This window comes from Magnolia sinica, chromosome 1 (assembly GCF_029962835.1).
Source record: "Magnolia sinica isolate HGM2019 chromosome 1, MsV1, whole genome shotgun sequence".
NCBI classification, from domain to species: Eukaryota; Viridiplantae; Streptophyta; class Magnoliopsida; order Magnoliales; family Magnoliaceae; genus Magnolia; species Magnolia sinica.
In genome coordinates, this window is record NC_080573.1 from 104,656,521 (window position 1) to 104,678,954 (window position 22,434).

General features: G+C 40.1%; 1 protein-coding gene across 1 annotated transcript; it reads right to left on the minus strand.

The window, feature by feature from the left end:
• Positions 1–13,186: 13,186 nt before the first annotated feature.
• LOC131248247 (alcohol acyltransferase 9-like) lies at positions 13,187–19,304 on the minus strand. The gene is made up of 3 exons (XM_058248436.1): positions 19,276–19,304; positions 18,569–19,176; positions 13,187–13,368 (listed from the first exon to the last, which is right to left on the minus strand). The coding sequence occupies exons 1-3, from the start codon at positions 19,302–19,304 to the stop codon at positions 13,187–13,189; spliced, it is 819 nt and encodes a 272-aa protein (XP_058104419.1).
• Positions 19,305–22,434: the final 3,130 nt, after the last annotated feature.

A 22,434-nucleotide genomic window follows, 5' to 3' on the forward strand; every position in this document is an offset into this window, starting at 1 on the left:
AAAAATGGATAGAGGGGTTGGATTTCTCACAAACATCTAAGTTGGCTCCACACAAAATCCTTGGGCAGGAAACCAGTCAGTATCCCATCCCCATCCGCGGAAACGGATTGGCTACTCCCCTGCCACCAGCCAATGGCTTTGGTCAGTGCTATTTGGGCCCCACCATGATGTATGTGTTTCATCCATGCCGTCCATCTATGTTTCTAGATCATTTTATGGTATGAGACAAAAAATGAGCTATATCCCAATCTTAGGTGGACCACATTACAGGAAAACAGTGTTGAATGAACATTGAACATTAAAAACTTTTTGGGCGCCATAAAAGTTTTGGATTAAGCCCGTCTTTGTTTTTTTCATTCATCTGGGTCTATATGACCTAATCAACAAATTGGATGTCAAATAGCCTTAGGAGAATTTTAATTGTGGATATTCAATCACTATTGTTTTCCTGTGGTGTGGTCCACTTGAGATTTATATTCCTCTCATTTTTGGTATCAAGACCTAAAATGATCTTTAAAAATGGATGAATGGAATGGATAAAACACATATATCATAACAATTTTGGATTAAAAAAATAATAATCACGAAATGCATTCTTCATTCCCCGTTAAGCTAGAAAACAAAGATAAATTTCATTTCAACACGAAGAACATAAAATCGTGGAGTGCTTACCTTCTTATGCGTTAACAAACACCACTACACGTGAAATATTTTTCAAATTCCACATTAAGTATAAAAGTTCAGCGTTAACAAATAGGCCCTTAGTATGATATTTATTTGTCATCCAATTAGCTGATAAGATCACATGGACCTAAATGAAGGGACAAAAAAAATATGTATCAGCTTGATCCAAATTTCTATGGCTCTTAAGAAGTTTTCAATGGTAAGCGTTCAGACCCAATGTTGTGTTGTGATCCACTTGAGCTTTGGATTTGTATCATTTTTGGGCTCATGTCCTAAAATGGTCGCGCTAAATGGATGGACAGTGTAGATATAACACACACATCATAGAGGTTCCCACAAATTGAGTCTGATCATCATGATATAATGCCCCAAAATCAGGGCCATCTAACGAGGGAATTGACAACCACCCAAAAGCCTCTTAATTCACCTGGTGACCCACGTGATGGTCATGGTTGATCAAAAAGACAAATATCAGCTTGATCGAAAACATTTGTAGAGTGTAGGAGTTTTTAATGGTGGGTGTCACTCTCCCCAATGTTTTCTATAGTGTGGTCCACTCAAGCTTTGGATCTACGTAATTATTTGGTTAATACCCTAAAATGATCTCTCCAAATGGCTGAACAGTGTGGATATAAAACATACGTTCATGTCATGTTGGGGCACACAAAACTTAGTGACATCACTTTGGTACTAAGGGCCTATTTGTTAACGCTGAATTTTTGTACTTAACATGAATTGGGAAAATGTTCCGTGTTTAGTGGTGCTTGTTAATGTGTTATTAACTCAAAAGAAGGAAAGCGCTAGGTGATTTTTCACTGAATTCTCTCCGTGACAGGAGTTTAGCTTAATGGTGAACGTGGATCCATAAGTTTTTTTATTAAAAAAAAAAATTACTTCCAAAATTACCCCTTTTACTATAAATTTTTTTTTATCTTTAAATTGTTTGCATAATACAAAACTAACTTTTAATATGTAAAACTTCTTTGTGCCCCACCATGATTTATGTGTTTGATCCACACCGTCCATCAACTTTTTCAGATCATTTAAAGTGTAAGCCAAAAAAAGAGGCAGGTCCAAGGATTAATTGGACCACAAGGCAGGATTGAACGTCCACCATTCAAAACTTCTTAGTAGCTGAGAAGTTTCGGATCAAGATGATATTTGTGTTTTTACTTCATCCACGTCTACGTGACCTAATGAATAGGTTGGATGGTAAAAAAAACATCACAGTGGCCCTTAGAAAGGTTTCAACAGTAGATGTCATTATCACTGCAACATCCTTTGGTGTGGTTCACTGAAGCTATGGACCTGGTTCATCTTTAAGAGCATGTATTAAAATAATATGAGAAAATGATGAACAACTTAGATAAGACACTTACATCATGGTGGACCCCACGGAGCCCTACGGGGGTAGGATGTGTTTCGCGTTTGAAGTGGATGGGCTGGGGACGGGATTGGGAAGCGGATTGGTTGGTGTATTAACGTCCATAAGTTCTATAGGTCCCATCATGATGTATTTGTTATATCCAAACCGTCCATCCATTTTGCGAGCTCGTTGCAAGGCTTGCGCCGAAAAATAAGACAGATCTAAAGATAAATTGGAACACACTGCAAAGAGCAGCGGGGATTGAACGTCTACCATTGAAACCCTTTTGGGGTCACAGAAGTTTTGGATCAATATGAAATTTGTTTTTCCACTTCATCCAGATATTTTGGACCTTATGAATAGATTAGATGGAAAATAAACATTATAATGGGCCTTGCGAATTTTTTAACAGTGAAAATCATTATCCCACTGCTAATTTTGGTGTGGTCCATTTGTGTATTGGATATGATTCATTTTTTGAATAATGTTCTAAAATGATCTCGAAAATTTGGTGAACGGTGTGGATATAATAAATACATTATTGTAGGGCCCATGTAACTTTGATCTCCTTTGAACCGTTCGTACAACTCGGACCTCGAGGAGCGTCGACGCTCGTCTTTGCACGACAGTATCTATGCCAGTTATATAGCTGGTGTGTGGTACGGAAACGGATTGGCTACTCCCCTTCCACTAGCCTGGTGGGTGGTGGTCGGTGTTCTGAGGCCCCCATGATGTATGTGTTTCATCCATTTTGTTCATCCATTTTTACATATCATTTTATGTCTCTATGCCAAAAATAAGAGGGATATAAGTCTTAGGTGGACCACACCATAGGAAAACAATAGTGATTGGATATCCACCATTAAAATCCTCCTAAGGCCCACTGTACTTATTATTTGACATCCAATATGTTGATTAGGTCATACATGCCCAAAAGAAATTGCCGCCACACTTATGCATACAAATCATTAATTTTTTTAATCTTTTTTTTTTTTTTTAAATTTATGAATAATGATATTTTAATTTTCTATTAAGTACTTTATAGTTTATTTGAATTAAATAGAATAATTTTATTGGATCCTTACTCTTACTCGGTTGGTAGACTCTCAGGAGTTTCAACATCGCGTCAAGGGGTCGAGTACCCATAGGTGGTGAAATTCCACTATGGGGTGTGTGTGAAAATAAAAAGAAAATAGAATAATTTTATTTTCATTTAATAAAAAATAATTCTTTATAAGGTAAAACATTTCCAAACAGAAATAGGGACATTTTAGACGTTGCCTTGACGAGTACCCATAGGTGGTGAAATTCCACTACGGGGTGTGTGCGAAAATAAAAAGAAAATAGAATAATTTTATTTTCATTTAATAAAAAATAATTCTTTATAAGGTAAAACATTTCCAAACAGGAGATAGGGGCAAATGTGTCAAATTAATATATTTCACACATTTTAGACGTCGTATCAAATTCAGTAATTAATTTTTAGACTTTAGCCATAATTACCAAATAAGTTTTCTGACTTCAGATTTCAAATTCAGGCTTCAGATTTCAGTTTCACTTTAGAATTCAGATCCAAGCTTTAGACTTCAGATTTAACAAACGGGTCTAAGTCTTCCTAACTAAATCAATATTTCAGGAGTTAATCTGCGTCCTGCCGACATGACCTAATGAAAAAGCAAAACTTGTCATATGCGACAAAAACGATGCTGCCATTTTAACCGTGGGCTTGCATTTAGTGCATGCACGTGACTTTGTAAGGGCAGTTCAAATCACATAACACATAACCTGCAATGGCAGCATTGATTTTCAATGCCATTACAATGACCACAACCTACCGGATTGTTGGTGCATATACTGATATAATGGTGGTGTCCAAATCACGTTGAGGGTTAAATTAGAAAATATGGCATATGTCAAATTGTCGAAGGTGAAGGTGGATTACAAGGACCAACCGCTGGCAAATGTCAAGTTTACATGGACCAAATTGTATGATTGACACACCTGGGTGCTATACTGGCGTCGTCCAAATCACGTTCAAGGTTACATTGGTACTACTTTACATTTGTTTTTAACTTTTGAAAAACTCTCTCTCTTTTTTTTTTCCATTACTATTATATTGCATCTGACAGATTGGCTATTTAAAATTTGTAGGTCTTGTCTGATCCACACCACACTGTCCATCCGTTTTACCATCTCTTTTTAGGACATGAACCTGAAAATGAGGCAGATTGTAAGGTTCAAGTGGACCACACCACAGGAAACGGTGGTTGGATGAATTTGTGTAGGGCTCACAGTGGTATGTATGTCTTCCAACCTGTGCATAAGGTCAGAAAGACAGATGAACCAGAAACACAAACATCAGTTGATCCAAAACTTTTGTGGGCCTCTACATTGTAGCGTGTGGTGTGGTCCATATGCACTTTGGATTTGCCTCATTTTTGTGCTTATAACCTAAAATGAGCTGATAAAATGAATGAACAGCATAGATCAGACACATACATCATAGTGGGCCCCAATGTCTTACAACATTTAAGGGGGAGGTAAAACTTAGATGTATTTCAATTTAAAAACACTAAAATGGAGAGGAGCAAAGAGATGTCCCAAATGTCTCTAGGGGCCCGTTTAGACGCAACTTCCACAAAAGGCAGAGCATTCTGCCACTCCTATTCCATCAGTCAAATCTTGAAAACAATGCTTTAGGATAGGTTTCCAAATGGGCTTACATCTCTGAACCTTAGCTCAAACCTGGGTCGAGCCAACCTGGTCCAGAAATGTTACCGTGCGAGCCAACCATTCCAAGCCCAGCTCAAGCAGCTAGCTCAGTCCAACGGCGAGGATACTTGCACTACGTTCGACGCCATAGCAGCACATGTGTGGAGGTGTTGGGTGAAGGCGCTCGATATCCGTCCTCTGGATTATGATCTACGGCTGACGTTCGCCATCAATGTCCGTCCTAAACTGACAGATCCACCGTTGAAAGATGGTTTTTTGGGCAATGCAGTATGTGTAGCATGTGCTACGAGCACGGTGGGCCAGCTTGTTGATGGACAAATCTCCGCCGTTGCTTGATTAGTCCGTGAGGCCCGTCTTGGTATGTCAGAAGAGTATGTGTGGTCCACGATCGATTACATCGGGGTGGATCGGCCTACAAGGCTCGATTTCGCTAGGAAGCTGACGATCACGCAGTGGACCCGGTTCTCTATCTATGAGTCGTCGGATTTCAGGTACGGCCGGCCCGTTTACGCAGGCCTGATTGATCTGAAGCCCACACCACAGATGTGCGTGTTCTTGCCAGATGGTGGGCCATCTCCAGGTGGGTCAATGATCGTGTGGATTTGCTTGCCTGAATCTGCTGCTACTAAGTTCAGGGAGTGTTTGTTTGAAGTGGAGAAAAGGTTGTAATTAGTGAAGTAGTACCATGCTCTTGGTACAGCTTAGGGTGTACTGAAATAACAATGGCAACTATTATATAGAGTGTGAAATGTGCCTTCATTTCCATCACATATTATGTGAAAATTGGATATGGGGCCATGGTTGATTCACTAATAGACTAGGAACATTCAAGTGGGTTACAAATTTTTATTAATTTTTAGGCCGAGTATTAGTGTTGTGTGCTCTGAAAAGCTAATGTGTTTATTTTAATGATTGATTAATCTTAACCATAGATCATGATAACCGTATTATGTCAAGTGTGGACATATCATTAATTACATGACCAAGTTACGTGGGCTCACTATGATGTATGTGCTTTATCTACACCGTCCATGTATTTGGAGATATATTTTTAGGGCATGAGTTAAAGAATGAGGCATATCCAAATATGTAGTTGACCCCACCACAAAAAACAGTGGGGAGATTGATGCCTACCGTTGAAACCTTCCTGAGGCTCACCATGATTTGTATTTGAAATCCAACACGAGTTAACACAGACATGAGGCATGGAAAAAACAAATATAAGCTTGCTCAAAAACTTTTGTGGCCTATTTAAGTTTTTAATGGTGGGCGTCACTCTCCTCACTGTTTTCTGGTGCAGTCAATCGGAGCTTTGGATTTTACTCATTCTTTAGACATTTACCTAAATTTATCTTTCAAAATGGATGGACGACGTGGATATAAAACATACATCATGATGGGGCCCACATAACTTGGTGACGTCACTTCAATAGTGAGTCTGGGACTAGAGCTGGGAATTGGTCTGAGTTGGATCGGATTGAGTCTAACTCGATCCGATCCGAAATCTCAATGGCCTGACCCAAACTCGATTCGATCCAAAACCGAGTCCGGGTCACTCGACTCGAACTGATCCGAAATGTACATGGCCTGATTCGATCCGAGTCCGACTAGATCAAGAAAACCGAGTCGGATCGGATTGGGCATGGTTCGAATCGGTCCAAATTTAATTTTTTTTCCTCATGATCATCATTGTGGGACCAATCGTTTCAATGGATCGAATGATGTATATAGATGACATGTTGGCTATTTGCAGTCAATGGAGGGTAGCTTTACCGTCCATTGAGATGGATCTGAGAAATTCTCAAATCTGAACTACCTTAAAAAGCAAGTAACCTCTACCCAAACTACCCTCACCTTTACATCTCTCCCACGTGCATTCACAGCTTGCACGGGCCATCACATGGAAGGGCAAAAGAGTCATTATGTCCAACTGACATCCCACACTAGTGACCCTAAAATGGCCACACCTCCACATGTTAGCGTCTTGCGGACATGTGACTGACCCTTCATTTAATACTCTGATAGAGCACCGCATATCATACTCATGCCCAGATATAAATGCACCTAAAACCGGTCGGGATCGTTTCCAATCAGATTGGATTCTGGAACGGATCGGTTCAGATTGATATGGATCCGAACTCAACTTGAAAAGCTTTCAGATCTGGATTGCCCCACTCGATCCGCACCGATCCAGGCCGTTGGATTGGTTCGGATTGGGTCGGATCCACCAGATCAGGTCAAGATTGCCCAACTCTATCTGGGACGCGGATTTCCAGGAGAAGCCTTTGGCATGAAGTTCCTGTGCAAGGATTCTGGGTGGGGTCTACTGTGATGTTTTTGAGAAATCAAACCCATCCATCTGTTTTTCGACATCATTTTAAGACATGCTACCAAAAATGAGGAGGATCCAAAACTCAAGTGGGCCATAGGAGAGGGAAAGGAATGTCTATCGTTGAAACCTTCTTAGGCTCCACCTTGCTGTTTATATGCCATATAAACTGCTTATAAGGTCATTTTCACTCAAATAAAGTGAAAACACCTAAAACTTAGACCGTTACAAAACTTTCATGTCCATATAAATGTTTCAACGGTGATCACTAAATATCCATTGTTTCCTCTCGTGTGGCCCACTTGAGTTTTGGATCCTCCTTATTTTTAATCTCACCTCATAAAATGAGCTTAAATAACAGATAAAGGGGTTGGATTTCTCACAAACATCTAAGTTGGCTCCACACAGAATCCTTGGGCAGGAATCCTGTCAGTATCCCATTCGCGTCTGCAGAAACGGATTGGCTACTCCCCTGCCACCGGCCAATGGCTTTGGTCGTTAGTATGTGGGCCCCACCATGATGTATGTGTTTCATCCATGCCGTCCATCTATGTTTCTAGATCATTTTATGGTATGAGACAAAAAATGAGCTATATCTCAATCTTAGGTGGACCACATTACAGGAAAACAGTGTTGAATGAACATTGAACATTTAAAACTTTTTGGAGGCCATAAAAGTTTTGGATCAAGCCCGTCTTTGTTTTTTTCATTCATCTGGGTCTATATGACCTAATCAACAAATTGGATGTCAAATAGCCTTAGGAGAATTTTAATGGTGGATATTCAATCACTATTGTTTTCCTGTGGTGTGGTCCACTTGAGATTTATATTCCTCTCATTTTTGGTATCAAGCCCTAAAATGATCTTTAAAAATATATGAATGGAATGGATAAAACATATATATCATGACAATTTTGGATTAAAAAATAATAATCACGGAGCGCATTCTTCATCCCCACGTTAAGCTAGACATCACAGATAAATTTCATTTCAACACGAAGAACATAAAATCGTGGAGTGCTTACCTTCTTATGCGTTAACAAACACTACTACACAGGGAACATTTTTCAAAATTCAGCGTTAACAAATAGGCCCTTAGTATGATATTTATTTGTCATCCAATTAGCTGATAAGATCACATGGACCTAAATGAAGGGATAAAAAAATATGTATCAGCCTGATCCAAATTTCTATGGCTCTTAAGAAGTTTTCAATGGTAAGCGTTCAGACCCACTATTATGTTGTGATCCACTTGAGCTTTGGATATGTATCATTTTTGGGCTCATGCCCTAAAATGGTCGCACTAAATGGATGGACAGTGTAGATATAACACATACATCATAGAGGTTCCCACAAATTGAGTCCGATCATCATGATATAATGCCCCGGCCATCTAACGAGGGAATTGACAACCACCCAAAAGCCTCTTAATTCACCTGGTGACCCACGTGATGGTCATGGTTGATCGAAAAGGCAAATATCAGCTTGATCGAAAACATTTGTAGAGCGTAGAAGTTTTTAATGGTGGGTGTCACTCTCCCTAGTGTTTATAATAGTGTGGTCCACTCAAGCTTTGGATCTACTTAATTATTTGGTTAATACCTTAAAATGATCTCTCCAAATGGATGAACAGTGTGGATATAAAACATATGTTCTTGTCATGTTGCGGCTCACAAAACTTAGAGACGTCACTTTGGTACTAAGGGCCTATTTGTTAACACTGGATTTTTGTACTTAACATGAATTGGGAAAATGTTCCACGTTTAGTGGTGTTTGTTAATGCGTTATTAACTCAGAAGAAGGAAAGCGCTAGGTGGTTTTTCATTGAATTCTCTCCGTGACAGGAGTTTAGGTTAATGGTGAACGCGGATCTATAAGTTTTTCTATTAAAAAAAATTGCTTCCAAAATTACCCCTTTTACTATAGAAATTTTTTTTATCTTTAAATTGTTTGCATAAATACAAAACCAACTTTTAATATGTAAAACTTCTTTATGCCCCACCGTGATTTATGTGTTTGATCCACACCGTCCATCAACTTTTTCAGATCATTTAAAGTGTGAGCCAAAAAAAGAGGTAGGTCCAAGGATTAATTGGACCACAAGGCGGGTTTGAACGTCCACCATTCAAAACTTCTTAGTAGCTGAGAAGTTTCGGATCAAGATGATATTTGTGTTTTCACTTCATCCACGTCTACGTGACCTAATGAATAGGTTGGATGGTAAAAAAAAACATTACAGTGGCCCTTAGAAAGGTTTCAACGGTAAATGTCATTATCACTGCAGCATCCTTTAGTGTGGTTCACTGGAGTTGTGGACCTGCTTCATCTTTAAGATCATTTATTAAAATAATATGAGAAAAATGATGAACAACTTAGATAAAACACTTACATTATGGTGGGCCCCACAGAGCCCTACGGGGGTAGGACGTGATTCACGTTCGAAGCGGATGGGCTGGGGACGGGATTGGGAAGCGGATTGGTTGGTGTATTAACGTCCACAATTTCTGTGGGTCCCATCATGATGTATTTGTTATATCCAAACCGTCCATCCATTTTGCGAGCTCATTGTAAGGCTTGAGCCTAAAAATAAGACAGATCTACAGATAAACTGGACCGCACTGCAAAGAGCAGCGGGGATTGAACGTCTACCATTGAAACCCTTTTGGGGTCACATAAGTTTTGGATCAATTTGAAATTTGTTTTTCCTCTTCATCTAGATATTTTGGACCTTACGAATAGATTAGATGGAAAATAAACATTATAATGGGCCTTGCGAATTTTTTAACGGTGAAAATCATTATCCCGCTGCTAATTTTGGTGTGGTCCATTTGAGTGTTGGATATGATTCATTTTTTGAATAGTGCTCTAAAATGATCTCGAAAATTTGGTGAACGGTGTGGATATAATAAATACATTATTGTAGGGCCCATGTAACTATGATCTCCTTTGAACCGTTTGTACAACTCGGACCTCGAGGAGCGTCGGCGCTCGTCTTCGCGTGACTGTATCTATGCCAGTTATATAGCTGGTGTGTGGTACGGAAACGGATTGGCTACACCCCCTGCCACCAGCCAGGTGGGTGGTGGTCGGTGCTCTGTGGCCCCCATGATGTATGTGTTTCATCCATTTTGTTCATCCATTTTTACTTATCATTTTATGTCTCTATCCTAAAAATAAGAGGGATATAAGTCTCAGGTGGACTACACCACAGGAAAACAATAGTGATTGGATATCCACCATTAAAATCCTCCTAGGCCCACTGTACTTATTATTTGACATCCAATATGTTGATTAGGTCATACATGCCCAGAAGAAATTGCCGCCACACTTATGCATACAAATCATTAATTTTTATTATTTATTTTTTTATGAATAATTATATTTTAATTTTCTATTAAATACTTTAGTTTATTTGAATTAAATAGAATAATTTTATCGTGTCCTTACTCTTACTCGGGTGGTAGACTCTCAGGAGTTTCAACACCGGGTCAAGGGGTTGAGTACCCATAGGTGGTGAATTCCCACTACGGAGTGTGTGTGTGTGTGTGTGAATAAAAAATTAAAAAGGAAATAGAATAATTTTATTTTCATTTAATAAAAAATAATTTCTTTATAAGGTAAAACATTTCCAAACAGGAGATAGGGGCAAATGTATTAAATTAACATATTTCACACATTTTAGATGTTTGTTGACAAACAGATCGTTTCAAATACAGTAATTAATTTTCAGACTTTAGCCATAATTACCAAACAAGTTTTTTGACTTCAGATTTCAAATTCAGGCTCCAGAGTTCAGATTCAGGCTTTAGACTTCAGATTTAACAAACGGGCCTAAGTCTTCCTAACTACTCAATCAATCTGTCAGTAGTTAATCCGCATCCTGCCGACATGACCTAATGAAAAAGCAAAACTTGCCGTATGCGACAAAAACGATGCTGCCATTTTAATTGTGGGCCTGCATTTAATGCATGCGCGTGACTTTGCAAGGGCAGTTCAAATCACATAACACATAACCTGTAATGGCAGCATTGATTTTCAATGTCATTACAATGACCACAACCTACCGGGTTGTTGGTGCATATACTGATATAACGGTGGTGTCCAAATCACGTTGAGGGTTAAGTTAGAAAATATGGCATATGTCAAATTGTCGAAGGTGAAGGTGGATTACAAGGACCAACCGCTGGCAAATGTCAAGTTTACTTGTACCAAATTGTATGATTGACACACTTGGGTGCTATACTGGCGTTGTCCAAATCACGTTCAAGGTTACATTGGTACTGCTCTACATTTGTTTTTAACTTTTGAAAAACTCTTTTTTCTTTCCATTACTATTATATAGCATCTGACGGATTGGCTATTTAAAATTTGTAGGTCCCACCATGTGTCTGATCCACACCACACTTTCCATCCGTTCTACCATCTCTTTTTAGGGCATGAACCTGAAAATGAGGCAGATTGTAGGTTCAAGTGGACCACACCACAGGAAACGGGGGTTGGATGAATTTGTGTAGGGTTCACAGTGGTATGTATGTCTTCCAACCTGTGCATAAGGTCAGAAAGACAGATGAACCAGAAACACAAACATCAGTTGATCCAAAACTTTTGTGGGCCTCTACAAGTCTTCAATGGGAAGTGTCCATTTCCCAGTGTAGCGTGTCGTGTGGTCCATATGCACTTTGGATTTGCCTCATTTTCGTGCTTATACCTAAAATGAGCTGATAAAATGAATGAACAGCGTAGATCAGACACATACATCATAGTGGGCCCAATGTCTTACAACATTTAAGGGGTAGATAAAACTTAGATGTATTTCAATTTAAAAACACTAAAATGAAGAGGAGCAAAGAGATGTCCCAAATGTCTCTAGTGGCCCGTTTAGACGCAACTTCCACAAAAGGCAGAGCATTCTGCCACTCCTATTTCATCAGTCAAATCTTGAAAACAATGCTTTAGGATAGGTTTGCCAAATGGGCTTACATCTCTGAACACAGGTTTTGATCGGGTGGCCAAATGGTCCTAATTACATCTCAGATACTGTATGTGGCATGCAGGCAGAGATGTCAAAAATGGATTGACAAATTTTCAATACCAAATGACCCTCTGCCTGTGCAGATTGTGGGATGACAGATATGCTCCTTAACTGATTTTCTTTTAAAAATCTATCGAAGCTTTTGGCAGCAAAAGATATATAAAATTTTATGAATATAACATTAGTTTCTAATATGAACTCTGCAGCAATTCAAATTTTCATTTTACTATCAAGAAATGTAAATGAAGAAAAAGAACCATTTTCATCATTATGGTTTACTCAACCAACCATCCCCTTCTTAAATGAGAGGCTGAGGAAGTAGGCAAAGACAACAAAATGTTAAACAGGGATTGGCACCGCCAGTTCTGTCTTACATAAGAAACCCAGAAAATCAAATTTTTTATTGGACCTCTCCAATCAGTTTAAAATCTGTTCCCAAACCCGGCCTTACATGAAAATAGAGAGCATTATGCATATGCATCTCACAAAAACCCAGCAGGATATGCTTAATAAAATTACAGGGAAAATTTTGAGAAAAACTCTGATACTCTTGGCAGAGTGATGGTTTGATACTCGGGCAATCAGAAATTGCACACATGGCATGAATGTATTTTCAAGAAGTACAAAAGGCATAAATCTCACTCAAAATAAACCACAAACGGTGGACCCCAATTTAGATAGGTCATAAACAACAGTTATGCCAAGCTGATGGATGACCTAACTGAATGATTGGTGGACATGTAATGGACATTAAAATGAAAAATAGCCAACAGTCCTAGGGTAACAAGCGAATTCCATTAATCAGGTGTTAGGATCATCCAATTAATCTAATTTCATGGTTATGACTATCTACATTGGTCCAATGATTTGGGAGGTTTAATTCAAGTTACCTGCATGCCACATATAGTATCTGAGTCCATCTGTGAACCATCACACTGCCATAGTATTAAATAACTCTTTGAACCGATGGAGAACAAAATCTTTAAGGACTCCATTTCGGTTTGACCCACATCATCAGCGTCGCCGATTTGGTTCAACCCAATCACTCTACCTTCTTGCGAATGAAGCGTTGTAGAGACTTGGGAACCTCAACTTCCTCATTGGTTTTCTGCTTCTTGTTAGACCCTTGGTCCTCCCTCATTTGTTGCTCCAAGAAAGGCCTCTTGGCCCTTTCAACTACCTCGTGTTTCTTCCTCTCCATTTTGCTTGGCTTGTTTCTCCTCCCTTGAAGAAGAAAACAAAGGGGAGAAACAAGCCAAGTACATTGATTTGATAGTATGGCAGAGTATGATCGTCCATGCGCATGCAGGCACCGATTATAAGCTTGTCATGTACATCAACAGTAGCCTGTAAGAATTTTGAGCCACATGAAATTGACTAGAAGATAATTCTAGATTTCAAATATTTTCCAAGTGATGGACCCGGATTCGGTGGATATGTGGAGCCATCGAGCTCGGTAGATCCGTGACTGTGGGGCCTACTGTGATGCATGTGTTTTATATCCACTCTGCCCATCTGTTTTGCCAGCTAAGTTTAGGGCATGCAACCAAAAATGAAGCAGGTTCAAATCTCAGGTGGACCACATCACAGGAAATAATCTCAGGTGGACCACCTCGAGTAGCCAATCCGTTTCCGTACCACACACCAGCTATATAACTGGCATAGATACATACAGTCACGCGAAGACGAGCGCCGACGCTCCTCGAGGTCCAAGTTGTACAAACGGTTCAAAGGAGATCATAGTTACATGGGCCCTACAATAATGTATTTATTATATCCACACCGTTCACCAAATTTTCGAGATCATTTTAGAGCACTATTCAAAAAATGAATCATATCCAACACTCAAATGGACCACACCAAAATTAGCAGCGGGATAATGATTTTCACCGTTAAAAAATTCGCAAGGCCCATTATAATGTTTATTTTCCATCTAATCTATTCGTAAGGTCCAAAATATCTAGATGAAGAGGAAAAACAAATTTCAAATTGATCCAAAACTTATGTGACCTCAAAAGGGTTTCAATGGTAGACGTTCAATCCCCGCTGCTCTTTGCAGTGCAGTCTAGTTTATCTGTAGATCTGTCTTATTTTTAGGCTCAAGCCTTACAATGAGCTCGCAAAATGGATGGACGGTTTGGATATAACAAATACATCATGATGGGACCCACAGAAATTGTGGACGTTAATACACCAACCAATCCGCTTCCCAATACCGTCCCCAGCCCATTCGCTTCGAACGTGAATCATGTCCTACCCCCGTAGGGCTCTATGGGGCCCACCATAATGTAAGTGTTTTATCTAAGTTGTTCATCATTTTTCTCATATTATTTTAATAAATGATCTTAAAGATGAAGCAGGTCCACAACTCCAGTGAACCACACTAAAGGATGCTGCAGTGATAATGGTTCAAAGAGATCAAAGTTACATGGCCTGCTATGATGTTTTTAACCATCCAACCTATTCATTAGGTCACGTAGACGTGGATGAAGTGAAAACACAAATATCATCTTGATCCGAAACTTCTCAGCTACTAAGAAGTTTTGAATGGTGGACGTTCAAACCCGCCTTGTGGTCCAATTAATCCTTGGACCTACCTCTTTTTTTGGCTCACACTTTAAATGATCTGAAAAAGTTGATGGACGGTGTGGATCAAACACATAAATCACGGTGGGGCATAAAGAAGTTTTACATATTAAAAGTTGGTTTTGTATTTATGCAAACAATTTAAAGATAAAAAAAATTTCTATAGTAAAAGGGGTAATTTTGGAAGCAATTTTTTTTAATAGAAAAACTTATAGATCCGCGTTCACCATTAACCTAAACTCCTGTCACGGAGAGAATTCAATGAAAAACCACCTAGCGCTTTCCTTCTTCTGAGTTAATAACGCATTAACAAACACCACTAAACGTGGAACATTTTCCCAATTCATGTTAAGTACAAAAATCCAGTGTTAACAAATAGGCCCTTAGTACCAAAGTGACGTCTCTAAGTTTTGTGAGCCGCAACATGACAAGAACGTATGTTTTATATCCACACTGTTCATCCATTTGGAGAGATCATTTTAGGGTATTAACCAAATAATTAAGTAGATCCAAAGCTTGAGTGGACCACACTATTATAAACACTAGGGAGAGTGACACCCACCATTAAAAACTTCTACGCTCTACAAATGTTTTCGATCAAGCTGATATTTGCCTTTTCGATCAACCATGACCATCACGTGGGTCACCAGGTGAATTAAGAGGCTTTTGGGTGGTTGTCAATTCCCTCGTTAGATGGCCGGGGCATTATATCATGATGATCGGACTCAATTTGTGGGAACCTCTATGATGTATGTGTTATATCTACACTGTCCATCCATTTAGTGCGACCATTTTAGGGCATGAGCCCAAAAATGATACATATCCAAAGCTCAAGTGGATCACAACATAATAGTGGGTCTGAACGCTTACCATTGAAAACTTCTTAAGAGCCATAGAAATTTGGATCAGGCTGATACATATTTTTTTATCCCTTCATTTAGGTCCATGTGATCTTATCAGCTAATTGGATGACAAATAAATATCATACTAAGGGCCTATTTGTTAACGCTGAATTTTGAAAAATGTTCCCTGTGTGGTAGTGTTTGTTAACGCATAAGAAGGTAAGCACTCCACGATTTTATGTTCTTCGTGTTGAAATGAAATTTATCTGTGATGTCTAGCTTAACGTGGGGATGAAGAATGCGCTCCGTGATTATTATTTTTTAATCCAAAATTGTCATGATATATATGTTTTATCCATTCCATTCATATATTTTTAAAGATCATTTTAGGGCTTGATACCAAAAATGAGAGGAATATAAATCTCAAGTGGACCACACCACAGGAAAACAATAGTGATTGAATATCCACCATTAAAATTCTCCTAAGGCTATTTGACATCCAATTTGTTGATTAGGTCATATAGACCCAGATGAATGAAAAAAACAAAGACGGGCTTGATCCAAAACTTTTATGGCCTCCAAAAAGTTTTAAATGTTCAATGTTCATTCAACACTGTTTTCCTGTAATGTGGTCCACCTAAGATTGAGATATAGCTCATTTTTTGGCTCATACCATAAAATGATCTAGAAACATAGATGGACGGCATGGATGAAACACATACATCATGGTGGGGCCCACATACTAACGACCAAAGCCATTGGCCGGTGGCAGGGGAGTAGCCAATCCGTTTCTGCAGACGCGAATGGGATACTGACAGGATTCCTGCCCAAGGATTCTGTGTGGAGCCAACTTAGATGTTTGTGAGAAATCCAACCCCTCTAGCCATTTTTTGAAGCTCATTTTATGATGTGAGACCAAAAATGAGGAGGATCCAAAACTCAAGTGGGCCACACGAGAGGAAACAGCGGAAATTTAATGACCACCGTTGATACGTTTATATGGCCATAAAAGTTTTGTAACGGTCTAATTTTTTAGTGTTTTCACTTTATGTGAGTGAAAACGACCTTATAAACGGTTTAGATGGCATATAAACAGTAAGGTGGAGCCTAGGAAGGTTTCAACGATAGACATTCCTTTCCCTCTCCTATGGCCCACTTGAGTTTTGGATCCTCCTCATTTTTGGTAGCATGTCTTAAAATGATGTCGAAAAACAGATGGATGGGTTTGATTTCTCAAAAACATCACAGTAGACCCCACCCAGAATCCTTGCACAGGAACTTCATGCCAAAGGCTTCTCCTGGAAATCCGCGTCCCAGATAGAGTTGGGCAATCTTGACCTGATCTGGTGGATCCGACCCAATCCGAACCAATCCAACGGCCTGGATCGGTGCGGATCGAGTGGGGCAATCCAGATCTGAAAGCTTTTCAAGTTGAGTTCGGATCCATATCAATCTGAACCGATCCGTTCCAGAATCCAATCTGATTGGAAACGATCCCGACCGGGTTTAGGTGCATTTATATCTGGGCATGAGTATGATATGCGGTGCTCTATCAGAGTATTAAATGAAGGGTCAGTCACATGTCCGCAAGACGCTAACATGTGGAGGTGTGGCCATTTTAGGGTCACTAGTGTGGGATGTCAGTTGGACATAATGACTCTTTTGCCCTTCCATGTGATGGCCCGTGCAAGCTGTGAATGCACGTGGGAGAGATGTAAAGGTGAGGGTAGTTTGGGTAGAGGTTACTTGCTTTTTAAGGTAGTTCAGATTTGAGAATTTCTCAGATCCATCTCAATGGACGGTAAAGCTACCCTCCATTGACTGCAAATAGCCAACATGTCATCTATATACATCATTCGATCCATTGAAACGATTGGTCCCACAATGATGATCATGAGGAAAAAAAATTAAATTTGGACCGATTCGAACCATGCCCAATCCGATCCGACTCGGTTTTCTTGATCTAGTCGGACTCGGATCGAATCAGGCCATGTACATTTCGGATCAGTTCGAGTCGAGTGACCCGGACTCGGTTTTGGATCGAATCGAGTTTGGGTCAGGCCATTGAGATTTCGGATCGGATCGAGTTAGACTCAATCCGATCCAACTCAGACCAATTCCCAGCTCTAGTCCCAGACTCACTATTGAAGTGACGTCACCAAGTTATGTGGGCCCCATCATGATGTATGTTTTATATCCACGTCGTCCATCCATTTTGAAAGATAAATTTAGGTAAATGTCTAAAGAATGAGTAAAATCCAAAGCTCCGATTGACTGCACCAGCGAAAACAGTGAGGAGAGTGACGCCCACCATTAAAAACTTAAATAGGCCACAAAAGTTTTTGAGCAAGCTTATATTTGTTTTTTCCATGCCTCATGTCTGTGTTAACTCGTGTTGGATTTCAAATACAAATCATGGTGAGCCTCAGGAAGGTTTCAACGGTAGGCATCAATCTCCCCACTGTTTTTTGTGGTGGGGTCAACTACATATTTGGATATGCCTCATTCTTTAACTCATGCCCTAAAAATATATCTCCAAATACATGGACGGTGTAGATAAAGCACATACATCATAGTGAGCCCACGTAACTTGGTCATGTAATTAATGATATGTCCACACTTGACATAATACGGTTATCATGATCTATGGTTAAGATTAATCAATCATTAAAATAAACACATTAGCTTTTCAGAGCACACAGCACTAATACTCGGCCTAAAAATTAATAAAATTTTGTAACCCACTTGAATGTTCCTAGTCTATTAGTGAATCAACCATGGCCCCATATCCAATTTTCACATAATATGTGATGGAAATGAAGGCACATTTCACACTCTATATAATAGTTGCCATTGTTATTTCAGTACACCCTAAGCTGTACCAAGAGCATGGTACTACTTCACTAATTACAACCTTTTCTCCACTTCAAACAAACACTCCCTGAACTTAGTAGCAGCAGATTCAGGCAAGCAAATCCACACGATCATTGACCCACCTGGAGATGGCCCACCATCTGGCAAGAACACGCACATCTGTGGTGTGGGCTTCAGATCAATCGGGCCTGCATAAACGGGCCGGTCGTACCCGAAATCCGACGACTCATAGATAGAGAACCGGGTCCACTGCGTGATCGTCAGCTTCCCAGCGAAATCGAGCCTTGTAGGCCGATCCACCCCGATGTAATCGATCGTGGACCGCACATACTCTTCTGACATACCAAGACGGGCCTCACGGACTAATCGAGCAACGGCGGAGATTTGTCCATCAACAAGCTGGCCCACCGTGCTCGTAGCACATGCTACACATACTGCATTGCCCAAAAAACCATCTTTCAACGGTGGATCTGTCAGTTTAGGACGGACATTGATGGCGAACGTCAGCCGTAGATCATAATCCAGAGGACGGATATCGAGCGCCTTCACCCAACACCTCCACACATGTGCTGCTACGGCATCGAACGTAGTGCAGGTATCCTCGCCGTTGGACTGAGCTAGCTGCTTGAGCTGGGCTTGGAATGGTTGGCTCGCACGGTAACATTTCTGGACCAGGTTGGCTCGACCCAGGTTTGAGCTAAGGTTCAGAGATGTAAGCCCATTTGGAAACCTATCCTAAAGCATTGTTTTCAAGATTTGACTGATGGAATAGGAGTGGCAGAATGCTCTGCCTTTTGTGGAAGTTGCGTCTAAACGGGCCCCTAGAGACATTTGGGACATCTCTTTGCTCCTCTCCATTTTAGTGTTTTTAAATTGAAATACATATAAGTTTTATCTCCCCTTTAAATGTTGTAAGACATTGGGGCCCACTATGATGTATGTGTCTGATCTATGTTGTTCATTCATTTTATTAGCTCATTTTAGGTATAAGCACAAAAATGAGGCAAATCCAAAGTGCATATGGACCACAACACACGCTACACTGGGAAATGGACACTTACCATTGAAGACTTGTAGAGGCCCACAAAAGTTTTGGATCAACTGATGTTTGTGTTTCTGGTTCATCTGTCTTTCTGACCTTATGCACAGGTTGGAAGACATACATACCACTGTGAGCCCTACACAAATTCATCCAACCACCGTTTCCTGTGGTGTGGTCCACTTGAACCTTACAATCTGCCTCATTTTCAGGTTCATGCCCTAAAAAGAGATGGTAAAACGGATGGACAGTGTGGTGTGGATCAGACACATGGTGGGACCTAGAAATTTTAAATAGCCAATCTGTCAGATGCAATATAATAGTAATGGAAAAGAAAAAAAGAGTTTTTCAAAAGTTAAAAACAAATGTAGAGTAGTACCAATGTAACCTTGAACGTGATTTGGACGACGCCAGTATAGCACCCAAGTGTGTCAATCATACAATTTGGTCCATCTAAACTTGACATTTGCCAGCGGTTGGTCCTTGTAATCCACCTTCACCTTCGAAAATTTGACATATGCCATGTCTTCTAATTTAACCCTCAACGTGATTTGGACACCACCATTATATCAGTATATACACCAACAATCCGGTAGGTTGTGGTCATTGTAATGGCATTGAAAATCAATGCTGCCATTACAGGTTGTGTTATGTGATTTGAACTGCCCTTACAAAGTCACGTGCATGCACAAAATGCAAGCCCACAGTTAAAATGGAAGCATCGTTTTTGTCGCATATGGCGAGTTTTGCTTTTTCATTAGGTCATGTCGGCAGGACGCAGATTAACTACTGAAATGGATGCAGATTAACTACTGAAATATTGATTTAGTTAGAAAGACTTAGACCCGTTTGTTAAATCTGAAGTCTAAAGCCTGAATCTGAATTCTAAAGCCTGAATTTGAAATCTAAAGTCAAAAAACTTATTTGGTAATTATGACTAAAGTCTAAAAATTAATTACTGAATTTGAAACGATGGTTAACGAACATCTAAAATGTGTGAAATATATTAATTTGACACATTTGCCCCTATCTCCTGTTTGGAAATGTTTTACCTTATAAAGAAATTATTTTTTATAAAATGAAAATAAAATTATTCTATTTTCTTTTTAATTTTTTTTTTTATTTTCGCACACACCCCGTAGTGGAATTTCACCACCTATGGGTACTCGACTGTTCACACCCCAAGTGCAGGGTTGTGATGTAGTAATAAACTCGGTAAGACCGAGGTCGAATCCACAAGGACTGATACCTGTACGTTATCTGAAACCAAGAAGAACTAGAACTAGTCGCAGATGCGATCGAAAACAAATAGAATTTAGGAAATAATTGCGGAATGATTATCTAAAACTTAAGTAACTCAGAGGAAGGAAACTAGGGATTCAGAGGATCCACTTGTAGAGATCAGGGAGATCTTTTGCCTGCATCAGGAATCATGGAAATCAAACTGAACTTACTTGATCTGGTTTTCAAGAGATGAAAGGTATATGAATTAGAATGGATTCCATCACCAAACCATGCCCAAGAGACAAAGTAAACAATAGAATTAAACTAATTACCAACCAATCAATAATGTATGAAGATCAGGAAGGTACTGTCATCCTACCATGCCCATGGGACAATGATGAACAACAGGGCTTCTTGACTTCATAAATATAAAAAAGAGGAAAGAAATATTCAAAGCCATTGCAAACCCATTGTAATTTTCGTCACAACAGACCATTAAAGACTAATACAAATATTCCTTATAATAATCAACTAAATCAAATTAAGTTCAGAAATTTAATCTACTTGCATGGAATAGCCTCTCCCATCTCGCTACAGGCTTCACCTCTTAGCCCTAGCTAAGAGGATTAGCCACACATGGATGGGCTGATCATAAAAAAAATAAAGGAAATATAAAGGAAAAGAAGAGAAAAACCAGGCTTAGCTCACGTGCCAGCCCAAACCCAAGCCAGCCGTACGTCCTTCTCTGTTTCTTCTCTCTCTTTTTTTCCTTCCTTTCCTTCCTTCCTTCAAAGCCAAAGACCCAGCACCTTCACGTTCTTCAATCAGCCTCACAGCCTCCCTTTCTTTTCTTCCTGCTGGCGTCCTCACGCTGCCAGCAGCAGACCTTTGCACTGCTTCTCTTTCTCCCTCCCGTCCAGCCTATGTCTAACAGCCGTGCACTCCACGTCCCTCTCCCCGTTTCCAAACTTTTTTTTTTCAACCAAAGACCAGCCCCCCTTTTTATCCTTCAAAGGGCGGTGAAGAGGTCGCAGTAGAGAACCGACGCTACTGGAGTCCTTCCGGAGAATTTCACAGCCAGCCACTATAACTGCGTCGCAGCAACGTTTTACACAGCTACAGAAACAGCACCGACACTCCACTTCCTTCGCTTTCTTTGCAAAGAAGCAACGTCCCTTGGGGAATAACTTGATGAGCTACACGATGGACGGTTTGGATCGTCCATCCGATCAAAGGTAGTGGCCCACATGATTCCGGAACATCCGGAACTCGCGGACGCGCGAAACAGGGGCCTGCGAACGCTTCTTACGCTGTTTTGTTGGTGGGGACCACTGCGATTTTTTTTTGAGAAATCCACTCCGTCCACCGGATTCCTCTCAGAATTTCGGTTAGAAATGGATGCTTTTGGGTTGCTTTTGATGCGGTCCACCAGACTTTATGCACTGCCGTTCGTCTTGCGTTCGGATAGGTGAAATTAGATCCTCGCTGCTTCTTGAAAAGCTTCCACCTAGGTCTCGGTTAGTGGACCTGTAGCGTTCTGATGGACGGTCCAGATCTCCCGTATGATGAATCCAAATGGGCCACAAAACTTCCCAGCGGACGGTCCTTGCGCGAAGGGAAACAGAGATTCCGTCTCTGGAAAGGAAGCTGACGGGCGCACGTTGTTTGAAGTTTTGCTCCGGTGTAGTGTACTGCAAGTGCACTTACTGCAGTGCTCGTGCAGCA